This window comes from Leptosomus discolor, chromosome 1, assembly GCF_034619465.1.
Source record: "Leptosomus discolor isolate bLepDis1 chromosome 1, bLepDis1.hap2, whole genome shotgun sequence".
NCBI lineage: Eukaryota > Metazoa > Chordata > Aves > Leptosomiformes > Leptosomidae > Leptosomus > Leptosomus discolor.
Window position 1 is genome coordinate 158,799,763 of NC_141391.1, and position 18,965 is coordinate 158,818,727.

Genomic DNA, 18,965 nt, shown 5'->3' on the forward strand with positions numbered 1-18,965 from the left:
TAGCAACAATCATGTGCTGCAGACTTCATTCTTGTCTTAGTATCCCTAACCAGTGAACCGTAGCAGGTACAGCATATAAGCATCTCAGAGGAGAAAAAAATTACAAGCATTTCAAAAGTGAAAGTTGGCGTGGCTTACTCAGGAGAGGATTTCTGTCAACGACAGGAAAATGTACCTATCCATGAAACTTTTAAGATGACCTCTGCAGCAGACAGCCTACATTGAAAGCACACAGATTATTCATTCTAGGTGCAGAGGGAAAAAAATAGTTTAAACATCTATGTTTTTAATTTGGAAGTAGATTTTCCTAGCTGTATAGTGGGTAAAGCAGTTTTTCTTGTCAAAGTACAATGAAAACAATGTCTAATGCTTAGGCTAAGAGAGTATCAGAAGTAATAGAGCCTTCAGGTGGTGGGCCTTGGAGGGGGATGACTGGGAAGGTCTTCAGTGTTGATAAATCCAGGCCCTACCAGCTTGCTTCTTACTGGAGACAGAAAATACTGCTCAGGGATGATCAATTTCCTTCTCCAAGAAAAAGACAGAAAATCAACTGCCCAAAACCAAGACACAAGTAAAGCCTGTCAACTCTACTAAATGTTCCTTGCCATTTGAAAATGCTGTGCCCATGGCTTCAAATCCACTTTCTAGAACCAAGGAAAGTCCAGGCGTGCAAGAGCTGGTTATAACAGTTTCTTTTCAGACAGTGTCTGTTGAGCTATCTCTTCATTCTTGTCCTTGGGAGGGGTAGACCTGTGGTGGTTTAGGAGAGAGAGACGAGTGCCAAGGGCAGGATAGGTCTTTGGAAATGCCCATGATGCTTCCTGGTTTTAGATGTTTGATTTTCTAGATGTTTTATTTAAATGCAGGCTTTTGGAAATTGCAAGTAGATGCATATAAAATGCGAAGCGGAACTCCCCTAAGAGCAGATTTGTGTTCAGCTGTACTATGTTCTGGCTATGTGAAGTCTTCATTATACACGGGCTGCTTTAACCTTTCCTTGAAAGCAGCCAGCCTCTGAAATTGCAGGAGAAAATGGAGAGGTTTTGAAAGACTTACCTCCTAAGCCCAAGTACTGCAGAATATTTAGCACTTAAAACTTTAAAACTTTAACTTTTCAGACTGTAATTTCTTAATTGCTTGGAGACATAGCATAGTCCTGGTACAGCAAACTCTAATAACATACGATTGCCTTAACTTTTGTTCTGCTACACAACGGTTTATGTTTCCCTGCTGGGTGTTAATTATTTTTTCCTCAGATTTCAGAAGACACTTTGGCAGTCTGATGGGACAGGGCCAAAAATTTCAGTCTCAAGCTGGGAGGTCTATACAAAGGATTGAATTCTGAACCGTAAATTTAAAATTAATTTCATGTAAAAAGACAAATATATTGTGAGTGAACTTCAACTGTAGTTTTTCTAGTAATGATGCCTCTAATTTCAGAAAGTAAATAAGTCTTGGCTGCTGCTAACTGTATGCTTTGTTCATGCTTTTTGACATTCTAACACAGGCTGCTGTTGAACTAATTATTGCTCAGAAAAGGAAGGAAATATGATGTGGAAGACGCAGAGCTTGATCCACAGTTCTTCTTTAATTCAATGGGAATCTTTCTATTGATCTTCATGAAATTTTGGATCAGGTCTATGGAACACAAGTTCAGCTCCCCCAGAAAAACCTGTGGCTGTTAGAACAATAATAGCAAACTCCATACTTACACTTTTATTTGATGTCATGACTAAAAAAGAAATCTTACTTTCATTCAGTCACGTAGGACCTGACTTGCATTTCTTTTGTTATTGTTCTTTTTGTCTTGATGCTCAGGTTTTCCCTGTTTAAGAAAAAAATAAATAATTCTTTCTGGAAGCTTAAATTAAGAAGCCACTTGCATCTTTATTTCAATATAATAGCATAACTTTGTTTTGTTTCAGTCTCTCTTGTGATTTTTTTCCCATCTTTTCTTGAAGCGTTTTTATTATTAGATTAAATTCCTAAGTTTGTGGGTTTAGTTAATTTCATTTTGGTAATTTTTTAGCCAAAATGTTTCTAGGAAACTCAATAATGTTCACACACTTTTGTTTTTCTTTTACATACAGGTACTATTGGATACAATCAAAGAAACAGGATAGATACTCTTATGTATCTTCTAGCTTATCCGCAAAAGCCAATGGTAAAAACAAAAACAATTGAACTGATAGATTTCGAGAAATTGCCTGCTGGACAGAATGCCACCGTCGCTGTGATGAGCTACAGTGGTTATGATATCGAAGACGCTCTTGTCTTAAACAAGGCCTCTTTGGACAGAGGTAAGAACCAGCAATTCTTTCCCACTTCTGTAGTGTGTGTTCTAATAAATGTTTTAATAAACTTGTTGTCTCGTGGTGTTCTAACTCTTATTGCAGTTATTAACAGTATATCTCCAATTAACAAATCAAATTCCAAAACTGCTTTGAATGCTTTTGTTTGTTTTCTGCATGAATAGTGATTGTAATTCCGTGCTTGCAATAGTGCAGTGAAGTTGCCAACATGTGAATAATTTTCTGAGTATGGATATTACAAGAAAAAATGGCTAACTTTTGACCTCAAATAAAAAAGTGTAAATGGTCCCTTTTTGAAAATATTTAGTTTACAAAAAAGGTAGAGTATTAAATCATCTATTCTGTTGGGCTTGCTTTTTAGATGGTTACCTGAACCTTTGTTCATTACTACCAGAGTGGTGTCATTATTTTCACCGGTAACAAAAGCAATAGATGAAATTAGACTTCTGAATGTATTTGGGAAAAGAATGGAATGCGTAGCAGTTTATGTCATTGTGAACTTAATGCTCTGAGGGAGCAATAGCAGTATTGCCTACTTTCTGGGAGAAAATAATAGTATTGTCTAAAGCAGAGTAATTTAGTGTTTATTCAGAGATAAACGAATGACCCACTTCCTTAAAAAAAAAATAAACCTGTGCAGTGTATTTTAAGTAAACGTTCATAGGCACCAAATAGAAGGTAATTAAGTGAAACGTGTGTTTGTGCCGGTCTGTCCTGTCTTGCTCTCTCCACAGTTCTTCAGCGCTTTATGTTAATGCTGCTGGGGGCTGGAGGAGAGTTCCCTGAAAACTTAGTCTCTCTTCTCTCTCTTTTCTAAATAAATTTGCTTGAGAGAAGACATAGTGCACTGTGATCAAATTGGTTTTAGTTTCGGGTGGCCCAAATCAGATTCTTCCATCACTTTATTCCCCCCCCACCCCCGCCATACTCCCTTCCTCCTAGTTGCTAGGCAGCAATAATAGTATTCCTAGACATGTATCTTTGGCATTAATGTCTGCTGCATTTAATTTATGCCTCCTTTTCTAAAACAACAACAGGCATGATTTAAAACTGAATGTTTTCTTTTCTGGTAGACTGGTAACATTTACAGGGAGAGCTGTGGTGCTTGTCAGGAGTTACTTGACATAATCTAAAGATATAGATGTACTATATGTTGCCACAGCCATCTTTCAAATTAACTAAAACAACTTAGGATTATTAGAAAGCTTTGCTCTTGGCTGTCTGTAATTCTACATGTGATGGAAGAGTTTAGTATTGTGGCTAGTTGCTGTACTTGGAGAGAAATTCCAGAGATGCTACTTTTCTGACCTGAAACCCAAACTAAACCTATTTTATAACAATATATGTAATTCAGAATTCTTTCCGCTCAGAAAAAAGTGCGTAGTGGGGTGATTATGTGAAACACTCAATAGGTACTTTCCTGGTAGGCTAGCTTGTGTCACCCACAAACATGAGTAGAAGTTCGAGTTTTCTTAGAACTCCTGAAAGTAAGAGATGCTGTTCTCATCCTGGTACGGTCTCTTCTCCTATGTTATGTCTCCCTATGGACCACCAAAGGTAAGAGAAATGATGTGTGCGTGTGTGTGCAGAGGTATAGAGGTGGATTAGCACAACTTCAGAATGGGACTGTAGTCCGGTGTCTAAAAAAAGTGGCATGCATGATCTGATTTTTAAATTGTGAGCTACTAGGTATCCATGTACAATCTTACGCATATTCAAGGCAATGAATAATCTAATTAATTAAAAAAAAAAATTATATTCTGTAGTTCAGCAGGTGGATCAGCATTCTTGTTTTACTCTGATAATGTGTTGTGAAGAATCTTTGAACTCCTAGGCAGATGAGTTTGTGTTACATTCTAGGTTTTGGAAGGTGTCTTGTATATAAGAATGCCAAGTGCACACTGAAGCGTTACACAAACCAGACATTTGATAAAGTTATGGGTCCGATGTTGGATGCAGCTACCCGTAAACCAATCTGGCGCCATGAAATCTTAGATGCTGATGGTATCTGCTCTCCAGGTATGTCAGACTACATGTTCCGTCATGGCATGTTCGTAATCTGAGGTAGAAATTACTGTTCTGTTAGTATTTCTTGTACACCTTGTTTTATACTGTGTATTTTTTTTTTTCTTGAAGGTGACAGTATTGTAATGGAAAATTTAGAAATGTTAGTTTCTGAAAGCAGTGTGGTACCAGTCATTGGGATTTTTTTTTTTTGCGTGAGAAAAGGAAGTTATATATTTAAGTAGAAAAGTGAGTCTTTAACAGGCTGAATCTATTGAAGCATTAGAACTCACGTTGTTCTTATATCCCCAAACTGGCAAACTTTTAAGACTGCAGTTTTTTGCTGTTTGTCTCTCATATGTTCTGTTGTTGTTTTTTAAGGATAGATTCCTTATTATTTTTGTTTCATACTTCAAAACTTCCTACCATGCTGTCAGTTAATGCAGTTGTTTGAGAAATTGGAACCTTGTGTTTTTAACACTTCAGAAATATGTTTGGAGAGAGATAAAATAAATACAACTACATTTAGTTATGAGGATAGGTGTTTAACTCTCCAATGGAAAAAAATTTGAGTGAGAATCCTCCTGTACTGTCATCTTTCAATTAGGAAATTAAGATCTAATGAGAAAGGTGCTGTAAAAGGCACTAAATTCCATTATAGCAGCACAATTGGATCACTTTTGCTCTTTAACACATCACAATGGAGCTTTCAAAGTTAATTAAAAAAAAAGGCAAGAATCTTCTGAAGTATTAGGATAGATAGGACTTGGGTGGACTCCAGACTGAGGCTGTTCTCAGCATGTAAGTAAAAACCTCTTTGAAACAGTTCATGTGGACAGAAAAGAGACATAGGCTGAAGATCAGAGTAATTTTGCAGAGGAGGCGGGAGGCAGGTACCTGATGTGCATTAGTATCATTGGGCATGCTACTGATCTGGTTTTCTAAGTGAAGGGCAGGGTCAGGGAATGGAGGGGAAGATAGCTGATGTATGAGACCAGAAGCAATAGGAAAAAGTAACTGCAAGGAGAGGCTGAAAATAGTCTTGCACAACTCATTGTGGAAATGATGTGGTGTCCCAAATGTAGGTGTGAATTTCTAAAATTTGTCAGTTACAGTGTTGCTTGTTGATTTTCTCCACACTTGTGGCAGATGACTTCAGATGTTTTTGTGTATTCTTTAGACCCAGGGTATGTTGAATAGCTATTCTCATAGTGCAGCCAGCATGCAAGCGGTTCTGTTTTGGTTTACCAAAAAAAGCTAGTTTAATGATTTCCTTACCGTGCAATATTTAATAAAACAACACGGCATACTTTCTGGACATGTTCCTCCCAGTTTGTCTACCAGCTTACCTTTTTTTAAGGTTTAAAATGTATTTCTAACATAGGTAGCCAATTTCTAACATAGATATGTTTTTATGGTGCTTTTTTTTTCCTTGTTCTTTGTAGGTGAAAAAGTAGAAAATAAGCAAGTCCTTGTGAACAAATCTATGCCAACTGTGACCCAGACGCCTCTGGAAGGAAGTAGTGTGCCACAGCAGCCGCAATACAAAGATGTGCCAGTAACGTATGTTGCGTCATAACTTTATAGCTGGGGAAGGTACATGGAGGAAAGGTATCTGAGAAAATACTCAATTCTAGAAAACTCAAAGGAATAAACTTCCCTCTGCAAATTAGACCTAGTTCTCTAGGTCTCGATTTTTTTCAAAGGCTTTTTCAGAGCCGAAGTTGTTTTTGGAAGTGCCTTACCACTTAATCACTAATAAGTTAGATTCTGGCACCTGAAAGGCTGGGATTGCAAAGAGAGGGAGGAACCCTCCTGAAGATGTATGTATAGAGAGGAATCACTGAGTATGTTCCTGGGAGAAACCAAGGAGAGAGCTAAGATAGTGATAGAGGGGAGAGGAGTTGCTTATGGATGAAGTGTTGGAGAAACAGGAGAAAAACAGGATGAGTAGCAGGGCAGAGAACACGTGTGTACTTAGTGAGGGGGCTCATCTCCTCCATACTGACTCACACAGAAAATGGCCAACGCTGGCTGCTGCTCAGCCTTCGCTTTGCCAGGCAGGAGGTCAGGAGATGGAGACCTTCTTATCTCAGAGGCTGACAGCTCATTCTGGCCACTCTAATCAGATGTCCTTTACCAAGGTGCCAGTGAATGGGAGAGGATGGTCAGTAAGATTTTTTTTTTTTTTTTTTTTTTTTTTCCCCATCCTGTCCTGAAAGAACAGGAGAGGGCTTCTGAGGTGTGAGATGAAAATTTTGCCTTAAATGTAAAAAGAAAGAGAGAAAGAATAAAAGAAGTGGTTTTTCACTGTTTTGTCAGGAAGTGCTCAAGGCCAGGCTGGATGGGGCTTTGAGCAACCTGGTCTAGTGGAAGGTGTCCCTGTCCATGGCAGGGGGCTGGGAACTAGATGGTCTTTAAACTCACTTCCAACTCAAACCATTTGATGATTCTATGAATAGCCTTGACAGTTTGGTAGCCTAGCAGAGAGCAAGGCAAGCAATTGGTGCCCAGATCAGAAAGGCAGAATTAGCTTCGCTGCACTTCTGTGTGTTTCATAACCAATAGCAAGCTCTAGGTTTAGTCCTACAAGATAAAGAAGTGAGGCAGCAGTGTAATTATGAGGAGGAAAGAAGTAATCCTGCCAGGTAAAGATGTAGATCCAGGACCCTGAGTTTAGGTGTCATAGTTTGCCCATCTCAGCTACCTGAACAATGAGACCAAATAATCTCCTAAATAAGGTATTAAAATCTGCTCTACCCTCATTCTGCAATATCTAGAGAAAAGCTGATACCAGAATAATTTCCTTCCTGCTCTATCATGCCTACCTTTTTTCTTTTTCTTTTTTTTTTCCTTTCCTTCCAAAATCTCTGCATCTCAGACTCTGGAATTCATTTCTGTCTGTACCTCATGCTATGTTCTGCCCTTGGTTTCCACACCTGCACCTGATGCATAGTTTCAGCAGGATATTAATGCCTTCATTTTGTTCCTAAATATTCATGGTATATTCTTTAAACTCACTTCTTCAGCTATAACTGTCTATTTGGCTTTTGTTTGTTTAACTGAAGATCCAGAAATTTGCAGTATACTAGGAAGCTTATTTCCATTAAGAAGAGCCCATGTGACAAAAAACATACCTTGTTCTTTAAAAGTTCAGCTGAATTCTCCCTTTGTTTCTATTGTATCTCTTAAGCCTTTTCGTTTCCAGAAACATACCATACTCTGGAACTTTATTTTCTTATATACATATATATACATATATATATACACACACACACATATATATATAAATAATATCTATTTTTTATATATATAATGGAACTTTATATAATGTTTGCTCCGTTGGCCTCCCATATATAAGTTCCATGAAGACTACAGTTTGGCCAGAAGCTTACTAATACACAGATACCTGTTTGTAACTTGTGTTTGGTTCATAGACATAAAGCTCATCTTTTGTCTTCTTGTACCAGCTACAAAGGTGCGACTGATTCTTATATTGAAAAAGTAATGATTTCATCAAATGCAGAGGATGCTTTCTTGATCAAAATGTTGTTGAGGCAAACCAGACGTCCAGAAATTGGAGATAAATTTAGCAGTCGTCATGGTCAGAAAGGTAAGCTACACTTTTAATAAAAATAAATGCATGTTGGGCATGGCTGCTATAAATACATAATGTCATCATACATGTTTCCATTGATTGATTCAGATCTTTTATAAATGCAGAGGTAGAAGACCATATCCCTTTTTTTGATTAAGTTCACCTAATTTAGCAATGTTGTTTCTGGAACTGAGGAACAACTCTCTATTGACTTATGAATCTGGAAAATACAGTAGTCCATTTTAAAGGAGAGCAAGGTTTTGAGGTTTGGTTGTTTGCTTTTTTTTTCCAAGTGTGAATTTGCTTTTAGGTGATAGGTTTGTTAGTGGGTTATCAAGAGAGAGATTGGAGGAAAGAGTGAAAGGGCCTATTCTGAATGGACAGAAAAGAGCAGAGATGGAATGGGATGTCTGCAAGTCGTCTGTGCAGACATACTGCTCCAAAGACAAGACTGCAGATAGCTCAGAGCCATGGTGTGAAAGGGAAACAAATCAGAAGCGCAACTAGGAGTGCACCAGCAGTGACTGGAAAGAAGGGATGAAAGAGACCGAAAAGAAGAAAATGTTTTTAAAAATACACCTGGGACATGGTCTGGGACACCTCTGGATCTTCAAACTGAGAGCTGAAAATGGGTACCTACGTGGGAGCATGATGGCATGTAGCTCTCTAGTGTTAATATTAATAGTAAGGTCAAAATCAGGAGCCTGTTTCCATATCTGCTGAGAAAAGCAGTGGACTCCCTTTGACTTAATGGCAGAAAAACGTGACTCAGACCATCCTCTCTGAATCTGAAAGGGCTGGGAGGTGTGTTAAGAAAAAAGTGACTGAAAACAGTTTGGCTGTAACTGACTTAAAAGCATGTTTTGATCCCATTGGTCTCAATGTGGGACAGGTTTTGACGTGTTTTCATCTATCTGAACACTTAGAAAACCTAGATTTTTAGTACTTTCAGCATGATGTTCTGCCTTACTGTATGTGCTGTGCCAAACCTATTACCTGAATGTTGTAATCTTGTTAGATTTTTAGGTCTTATTTTGGTTTGAGAACATAGCTCAGTCTCTTGTCAGTTGTGGTAGGGAGGCAAAAGATGTTGATATTACCAAATCCTTTCCGTTGAAGCATGTACACTCCTTTCCTGTTACTGGGCAAGCGTGATACTGTCTTAACTATTGGAACAAAAAAATTTCTTGCTTCCTTGCTTTGCTTTCTGAGGAACTGGAACCGGAGCATCAAGTGTAAAGCACACCAGCCTCTTACACAAGTATCCACTAGGTCTGTGTGGAGGGCAGAGGGAGGGAACTGAGGAAATAATGGAGAATGCTGTTTAGATTTGAAACACTAATACTTAAAATTAGTTGTAATCAAGGAACTTTGCAGTAATACATCAAATTACGGTACTAGCTAAGGGATGTCTTGCAATCAAACTGGCCTTCCGTGAGCAGTGTTCTCTTTGTCAGATTACACACGGAAGAGAGTGCTTTTTGTTAGGAGGAGCTCCCTGAAAGCATCCCTTTCAGCACTTTGTGACACAATCCCACTCTGCTCTCAGCATCATGTTGTGTTTGACCTTGTGCTGATTCACATCCTGTATTCTTGGAGCAGAACAGAGAACTCTGTGGGCAAATATGCCCTGAAGTAAGTCAGCAGAGAGCTGGTACTTGCACAACATCCATATGTAGATCCGAGCCAGTGAAAAGAGATGAAACTGCAACAAATAACAACAGTACACAGGCAGTATCCAGCTCTAGATCTCTCTTAAATGAAGCTTAAACAGAATCATCTCCAGCAAATTCAGTGCCTCTGTGATTGGAAGAGGTATGAAGAGTGGTTGCGTACAGATGAACCCCAGGCACAAGTAAGAGGTAATATTTATAATGCTCCATGCCACTGTTTACTTCTTCACTCACGTGTGTAGGCTGAAGTCAAACTTGAGGTCCTTTGGCAAATCAGAGGAGAAAAGGTGGAAGTGGAAGAACGCTGGAAGAAGACAGAATTGTGTCAGGCAGGCTGCAATATGACTTTAGGGAGCAGAGGACCTTCCATACCACTAACTGCACATAAGGCATCTCACGATCTAGAGCAAGCTTATTTAGATGTCTTGAAGGACAGGCATCTCATGAGTACTTTTGCTAGTCGTCAAACCCTGATATTCGTGATCCAATGCAGAAACAACTAATATGCACTGTATTGGAATCTGGTGGTACTTTCTTTAATATCCCCAAAGCCATAGAAAGTTAGTAATATTTTTTCCAAAGTAAAATACCTGTGGAAATCCCATGGTAATGAAAAACAACATCCTAAATGCTGTAGGAAACTTTGAGGGCGCCCATAATGATGCCTGGCATTGCATCAGGTTAGAATGACTGATCCCCTATGGACCTGTGCTTTGAACCAATAATAATAATAATCCAAACCCATCAGTTATTCAGCGTAGCAAATGTCCCTCTCAGCTCGGTTTTGTAGATGTGAGTGGGAACATTGCAGCAGTTGTATTACAGAGTTTGCAGGCATGTGCTCGTTAGGGGTCCACTACTTCAATCTGTAGCAGTGATCAGGGGAGTGATCATACTCTAAATTATTCCATTCTGTTAGGATATGTAGCCTTCCTGGTAGTAAACCTCAGTTCACTGGCTTGTAGCACGTTATGGGAAAAGATCTTACAATAAATGGGAGAAAGGAGAAATGTGCTTAGTGGAGAAGATACATGTGTTAGATACCAAGAAAAAAAATACTGACAAGAACAGTGGAGTTCACTGTTTTGCAACTTCAGTATGCAGCAAAGAACCAGATGCTGACATTGATGTTAGATCGCAGGCAATGGTTGAACTGGAGAAAAGGCATGAAAGGGAAAGGGAAAATCTCCTTTGCTAGCTGCTTAAAAATACAGCTAATACCCTTCTCTGACATCAAATCCAGGAAGGATCAGTCATGACAGAGGAATATAGACAATTGTGAAACAGAAATCGTAATACTAACAGTTTTAACATTTTCCATTGAGAGAATTTTTAATTAGCCCTGAATTTGTTCTCTCATCTTCATCTGAATGCAGGTGATTACCACTTCAAATTTAATTTGTAAATGTTAGCTTTAAGCCCATTGTAGGCCCATATAAACCTATGATGATCTTAAACTAGCAAGTACCTTGATTCGGTGAGAAGGAGAGAAACCATATTTCTCTCTCTATGGTCAATCTTTTCTGTGAAATATTTTTATTTTCTAGAAGGAATGCATGAAGATGAGATTTGATTTCACAGAATTGTACTAGTAGTTTTAAAGTAATTAAATACGTGCAAAATAAAAGAGATTGCACAAACCACATCTCTCAAGTTGTTTTTCATGGGCTTTTTCCTGTATTCCAAATTGATTTGTATTTCAAAGCTATACTTTGTCGCTGGGGCAGAAGGAAGCAGAGTAAGAGAATTGGGAAGTGTCTGGGATACAACAGATTAAATCCCACAAACCAGCTTTAGCCTTTTGTTGCAAAAGAGCCTTTCATTAAATATGTAGGTAGGTTTTGTAGGCCTCTGTAATAATACAGATTTATGCCACTGCCTCTGTATTTGCTACCTTCTTTGTGTCCTCTCACATGTCAACATGGTGTTGGCAAGGGTCACCACTTCTGGCCTGTCCACCACACCCTCTTTTCATCCAAATCCGTGTTTTAAGTACATTTCTTCCAAACTGCCTGTAAAAGCTAGCCTTTCCTTCAAGACCTGTCAACAAAGTAGTATGTGGTGAGAAGAAAAAAAACACTAATGAGGCCATCATGTTGTGCTCTGCAATGCAAAATGTTTTGCTCTATTTCAATATTCATATTCAAACTGGACCTTGCAGTAAAGATCTGTCCCTTTAGTCTTACAAAGCCCTTAAGCATCTACTGTTTACAAATAGACATCTGCTTACCAGAGAGGATTTATCCTGAGCTTTAACTATATGTTTTAACTATATTGCATTGTATATTTTCCAGAAAGATAAAGAAACTTTTTTTTTGTTAATTATTTTGGGTTTTTAATCTTGCGTTCTTCAAGCAAAGTCACTTTTCAAAGCACAGAAGGCTAAACGATTGTTAAGCTAAAGAAGCTTCATCTGAGTTCCATACAAACTAAATTATTATATTTCCAGATTTCCTCTTGCTTTGCTACAAGTCACAATGAGGAAAAAGTTGGGCTCCTTTGATGTGAAAAAAAGCAATATATCACTTCTCTGAAAGAACATTTCTCAGTCTCTCATGTGAAAAAGGATTAACACCTCCAACAAAGGTCCTGTAGATCACAGAACTAAGCAATACTGAACAGTATTCCTGAGGAGTGGAAAAACTGTATTTAAGCAAGAGATTTTTTGAACTGGCAAACAGAAGCTTTTTAATAGCTGAAGATCTAAGATAAAGGATTAAACCTTTCTGAAGTATCTGCACTTAAACAACTCTAAAGACAAGGAAGCGAGTTGAAATTCATGAAAGGTGGTCTTTGTTTTCCTAAATGAACCATGTTCTTTAGTGTCAAAACAAAATCCATTCACAGCATTGTCAACTACATAAACTTTGTGACAATACCGCTTATCTACCAGAGTCTGGCCTTGCTTACTTTTTAAAAATTTTACTAGTTCGAGCATCTGCCCTCTGCTTGCCTAACTTCATGGTTGAGCACAATTTATCTTTCTCCTTTTAATGGGCGCTTGTACAGTACGTATAAGCAGAACACTTAAAGTAAGATGTTAGTTTTAAATGGCTGCTTGTGTCATTTTCCCCCATGTTAGTACTTTATCTCTAATAAAACATCAGTGGGTTTATAGGAATTAAGTGGTTGAAGTGGCATTAAAAAGAATTTGCTGTTATCAGCTGCAGGAATGTGGGATGGTTAGAAGTTATTAGGCATCAGGAAAGGTAGGAATTTCTTACTTTATCTTCAGAAGTTGAGTATGAGAAAATGAGATGTCAGAACGCCATTAAAACTTCTCATACTATTTTTTCTATTTGTTTTTAACAAAACTGCTGCTTAGCTTGCTGTATTGAGAAAACTACAGCATTTTTTATCTCAAGCAGCAAACAGGTAACCTTCTGACCTTTTCCGTAAATCCTCAACTGAACCTCTGAAATTAGGGTGATTTAGCATTTTATGGCACAGAATAAAAATCTCTAATTCTGTTTCCAAATAGTGTATCCTGAACACACATTTTATTAAGCTCTTGACTCATTCAGCCATGTGTATTTTGTAAAGTTCCTATGGTTATTGTTTTACAATAGCTGCTTCCAGAAGCATTGTAAGGGTTTCAATTAATCAGCTCTTTGTGTGCTTCAGACTATGCAAATTTATCACATCAGACCATTCAGCAGCTCATGGGAAAGCAGTGTACAAACTGTATTGTCTTCTAGCACCTCCTCTCATTTAGAGTGATGTTTTTAATAAGAAAACTAATCAAGTTTACTTATGCATTATTTATCTGTTAATTTTAATTCTGTTCTTTACCTCTTATGTCAAATGGGATGTAGCAAGTGATATGATAGATCAGTGAATGATTCAATATTGAACAAAGCTTATGTGATGCAGCACTTTTCTTCCTCTGGACTTGTTTTATGCTTAGTTAGCCAATTGTAATTAAAGAGTTTTGAAGCAGATGTACATTTTTGTTTAACCTAATTTTTGCAAATCTCTTTGTTACTTGTCCACAATATACGGCACTGTGTTACAGCTACAACTGCTCTTAATTATGTAACGTGGTCTTATTTCTCAGGAGTATTTCCAAATTCTGGTAAATCTGGTAAACGTAAAATGGACTCCTTTCAACTTAGTTTTAGCTCTTTTACTACCGTATCATTAGAATAAGTAAACAAGCGCATTTAGTAATGCGCTTCTTTTTATCTTGCTGATAGAAACTGGTATTACTGCTGCTTCTATTCACTTAGTCTCCTTTGCTCTCTAATGTCCCTCCTGCTGGTAGTAATTAGTTTTCTATATTAGGTTGTTTTGACTTATTTGATGATTTTTTTTTTCATTTGGCATGTGTGTGTATAGAAGGCATCTTATCGTAGCCCGTGAAAAACTTTCCCATACTGTTGTGTTTTGTCCCTGCCCCCTCCCTGCCCCCCCCCCCCCTTCCCCCTCTCTGCTGAACTGCTGTTTTACAAGTCTGTGTATGTTCGTCTTTGTCAGCAAACTGTAAAAGCGACCACATAAAAGATAACAATTCTGGAAACCTGAATTTCTCCTGATTAGAAAAAGAAATTCTTAAACGGCAAAAGTACAGGGGTGAGGGGATCTTTATGTTCTGTCAGGGCCTTGTACCTCCATACACGGGTGTTGAGATGCTGTCAGGATTGATGCAGATAGCATGTGTGAGCATGGGGGCCATCATGCAGAGTCAGAGGGCTGTCATTTATTGGCTGGCGTACAATAGCATTGAAAAACACTGCTTATGGCTGTTTTATACTTGCATGCTAAACCACTGTAGATGTCTGATTTATGTTTAATCTAATTTAAACTGTTATCCTTGCAGTAAACTGCCATGCTTATTAACCCACTTTTTTTGAGAGGGATATCTTAAAAGAATTTGTTGGCATTTTCACTAATTTTTCATCTAAGCTGACATTATGAAATTGATACACAAAGTTTTTTTTTCTAGAATTCAATTTGGTTTTCAATTGAAAAGCAACGAGATGTGGCAAGCTGCTGGATGCTTTCTTGCTCGAACATACAACCCTTTTGTTAGTCCACACATTAGAAAAAATTTTGGTTTTTGTTTTGTCTGGAAAAATAGTTATAGCCTTTTCTGGTGGTTAATGTTTGATTCTGGTCCTAGATGAGAACTCCAGACCGTTTAGGTGAGAGCAGATTCAGGCCCATCGCAGTGTAGCATTTAGTCTGAAATTGTATTGCTAAATTTCGGATGCAGCATATAAAAATTGTGAGGGGAAGAGAAATGAATCAAACCAAGTTATTTTGTATGTCCTGTGTGAATGCTGGGGAGCAATTTTCTTGCGATGTCTAAATCAGTAACAATTAGAAAATCTTAATAACCTGTAGTACAAGCCACAGAGCAAAGTTACCTACTAGTTTGACTGTGAGCTGTTTATGAACATTGGATGGAGAGTAGTTGAGCAGCTCAGTTGTGAAAGGCAGTCTAAACTTGGACAGGGCAACATTTGGAACTTGAGGCTGTCTTAAATGCAGCCTCTTCTTTTCTTCTTTACTGTTTTATTAACCAGTTGCAAGTGATCATTGCACTTACATGGATTAATTCACTTGATCACTTTTTCACCGCTGCTCAGCAATGCAGAACTGCTAGGCTTGCCCTTTACTGCCCTGCTGCAAATGCTGGCTCTGATTCGGGGCTGAAAAAGAGGAGCAAATTCAGGAGTTACAGTGCAGACCTGCAAGCATTAGTCTCTGAAGAGCTGGTGGCAAGTGACTGCAAAATGAAACCAAGTTTACATTTTTAAATGAATTGCAGTTACTTGCTTTTAGAAGTAGTGTTGTATGTAGGAAACATGTCTTTCAGCTTTTTAAACAGTTTTTTATGAGAAAGAATGAGCTTTTGTAAAACATAGGGGAGGAAGAAGCTTCTCTCTGTCCCGTTCTCTAAATGCACATGGCCATGCTACAGATCTGTTATAAACTCCATGGCTTCTTAAAATACAGAAGCTTAGAATTGAGGTTTTATAGCTTTCTCTTCTTCTTTTTTTTTTTTTTTCCTTCCCCCTTCTGTAAAATAGAAACTTTATAAATGGCCTAGTGAGCTTCACATTGCTGGATTCTGTCTAAATATTTTGTTTTTAACTTCTAAGCTCATTATGCTGTCTTTGTGTTAACTTGTATTAAAATCTGTCAGCTATGACTGGTCTCATAACCACAGTCAGCGGACCAGAATAAGTTAATTATTTACTTGTGTCACTAGTGCTCTTCATCTAATGAAATGCACAGCTGTGTTAGATCTGCAGTTGGGTGTGTAGGTCCCATTGTTATACAAGTCAGCGGAGGGTAGAAGCCGCTATGATGGAGAGCCCTCAGTTCTTTCTGCTGTTCTGCCTTTCTGTGTCGATTTCATGGATCTTTTATCATTCACTTTCACACAAAACAAACAACACAGTGGCTGTCTGCTATGGGAACCAGCTTGGCGTATAAAAGGTTTTCAGAGCCTAAAGTAATTTTAAGTTAGCTAAGATTTAATTTTTGGCTTACAGGTGCCGTGAAGCCTAGATGCAACCTAATGCTTTCTTAGAAGTAAATGCAAATAAGGCGAAGCGTACGTGCCATAATACGTATAATAAAGTATTGATATATGCGGTTTTAGGATAAAAATCTGTGTGCACAAGATTTAATGGGTTGGTGGTTTTTTTCATTTTCAGCAAATGATTGCTGCTTGGCAGGGAGAGTAGAAGGATGTTATTGATTTATCAAATAGAACAATGAAAATTAGTTTCAATAGGTTTAAAAACTAAATACAACCACCACCACCCCCCCACCCCCCCCACCTTGCCCCAGATGCTCCAATCCTTTTTTTTTTTTTTTTTTCCCCCTGCTCCCTTCCCCCATACTTAGAATTCTCATGCTATTAACTACTGTCCCATACACCTATCCCTGTCTTGCTTGGACAGTGGAAGAGGAGCTCCCTCCTGAGCAGACGCCAATATCCCCCTGTGAACTGGCTGGTCCGGGGATGCCTTTTTAGGGATGTAACCAGCACCCTCAGTCTTCCAAGAGCCCCCTCCACTCCAGGACTGTTCCCAAAGCGTGCTCTGGCAGTTGCAGCAGGCTGATCTCAAATAGCTTGCAGACTTTTTCAGCTCTAAGGGCTTCTGGAAGAAATTGTCGAACTGAAACAGTAGCTTTGGTTCAAAGGAGTATGGGCTTAAGCAGCTGCATTTTAGCACCTGAATTTGGATGTTAGATCTCTTGGTCATTTACAGCTGCAGTATTTTGATCTGCAGAATTCACTGTAGAAACAGTTGTGAGGGTTGGAAGGAAACTTTTGGGATGTATGATAGACTATTTTAAATGAGTTTTCATGTTTCTGTTTAATCTTTCCTGAATAGTTTTGGAGTTTAGGGGTTTCCTTTGTTTTACATCCAGTATTGATGGAGACTGAAAAAAGCTTCCAAAACTTCTAAAGGCACAGTTTGTGTTCATGGACTGACGAAGTATAAGAAATCTGGGGAGTTGATTATACTTTGTAATTCATCAAAAGCAGTCTTTGCTCAGCAAATGAATACTACCTGAAAAAATCTTTTCACCTACTTATCTCCTCTCAGTCCCTGTTGAAGTCCTGACTTGATTTGGTTTTATTGACAGTATTTAGCAAAGATACATATGATAAATTTCAAATCAATAATTATTTTGTATGTCCAAAGAGGTACTGTAAGAGGCCAAATTTCTTCCTTTTTTTTTTCAGGAAATTTTAGCATCAGCTTTAAAAACTAGATCTCCCTTGAGATGTTCCATTCTGACTGGTCAGAAGTTTCTGTTTGCCTCTGAAAACTGTTTCTAAAGCTTTCTTCCCTAATTTGCTAACTCACAAATCACTGGGAGCATTTTGTAAGGGTATGCTAATTTTGCCAGTCCTGTCACAAGGGCTCTCTTCTAGCCTGCAGGTTGTGAGCACTGGTCATGGTAATGAATCTGGGTAAAAAGTGATCTGTGAGAAAGAGAGGAGGAGGAAAACACTAAAGAAAATCTGGTGATGAGCGTCAGCCCTGCTGGTGGTTTGCTGTTTGTGAATTGAAATGTTTTCTCTTCTGCAGGGGTGTGTGGACTGATTGTTCCTCAGGAAGACATGCCATTTTGTGATACAGGAATCTGTCCAGATATCATAATGAACCCTCATGGCTTCCCATCACGAATGACGGTTAGTGGTTATGTTACAAGTAAAGAGAGTGTGGCTTCTGGTAGGGAAAGTGAAGTATGTTAGCCGGAAGAAACAAACAAAAAAAAGTTTGAAACGTGGTTTCACTGAGACTGTTTTCCAGTCATCATGCCATGCTCTTGCTCTCCTATAAGTATTCAGCCCTCTGTTTTGCGTGTTTTGAAACATCCTAGTGTAAAAGCAGTGGGGTGCGGGCTGTTTGTGCATCATTCGCATTTTGTTCCGTGTCAAGCTAACAAGAAAGCAACCAAATACCTCGCTTGCACCCTTTCTGTTTGAAAATTTCCTGCTCTCCCTCTTCCTTCCCTGTTGCCTATGCCCATTAAGCCGGCTGGGGCAGAGTGTGAGGAGAAGGTTGGAGAGGAGTGTCAGCAATGGTTCTAGGCCTGTATAACTTCTTACATTGCACATGCCTCCCTGGAACTGATGCAAGTCTTGCACCTGTGCTGCAGGGTCACACTAAATACCTCACAGCGTGGCCTTTATATGGGACCTCCACTGATTACTTTGTACAGCCTCTGATCTTTTTTTCTTTGTTAGCTTCTTCCCTTCTGTTCCCCCTACTGCACTGTAGCGTGTCAATCTCTGAGGCTGTTCCCTAGAGCAGAAGGCTACACTGGATCTTCCTCATTTTCCAGGCAACTGGAAAAAATGGAGCTGCCTGACTGGACCTTAAAGGTGTTCCCGGACCCTGTGATGAGTCCGATTTTCCCCCTTCACACAGGAGTAGTCCCTGTTCCTGGGCTTCTTTCACTCTCCCATTGCATGCAATAACCCAGGCTGCCATGGCGGACACTTTGCCTGGCTAACTCTGGTAACGCTGTGACCAATCCAGCCATGTGCCCGTACTAGTGAGCAGGCTGTTAACTCTGTTTTTCTTTGCGCAGGTAGGAAAGTTAATTGAACTCCTGGCTGGAAAGGCTGGGGTCCTCGATGGCAGATTTCACTATGGAACAGCTTTTGGAGGCAGTAAAGTTAAGGATGTGTGTGAAGATCTTATTCGCCATGGTTATAACTACCTCGGGAAGGACTACGTAACATCTGGTATCACTGGGTAAGAATCTGCTGTATAGATTTAGATGTTTCAGGGGAGTGGGGAAATCCTGTTGAGACACATCTGAAAAATATTCTCATGTCTCAGAGCTCAGGAACTTTCTCTTAGTTGCAAACCACTCTGTGTGATGGAGGGAAGGGGC

At 38.9% G+C, this 18,965-nt stretch overlaps 1 protein-coding gene across 1 annotated transcript in view; it reads left to right on the forward strand.

The window, feature by feature from the left end:
- Positions 1-18,965, forward strand: part of POLR3B (RNA polymerase III subunit B) — an 80,495-nt gene that overhangs the window by 47,862 nt on the left and 13,668 nt on the right. Inside the window, exons 20-25 of the mRNA XM_086468407.1 lie at positions 2,091-2,300; positions 4,173-4,331; positions 5,762-5,879; positions 7,787-7,929; positions 17,648-17,751; positions 18,657-18,823. Of these exons, the coding sequence (XP_086324533.1) occupies positions 2,091-2,300; positions 4,173-4,331; positions 5,762-5,879; positions 7,787-7,929; positions 17,648-17,751; positions 18,657-18,823 (901 nt within the window). The remainder of the gene's footprint in view (positions 1-2,090; positions 2,301-4,172; positions 4,332-5,761; positions 5,880-7,786; positions 7,930-17,647; positions 17,752-18,656; positions 18,824-18,965) is intronic.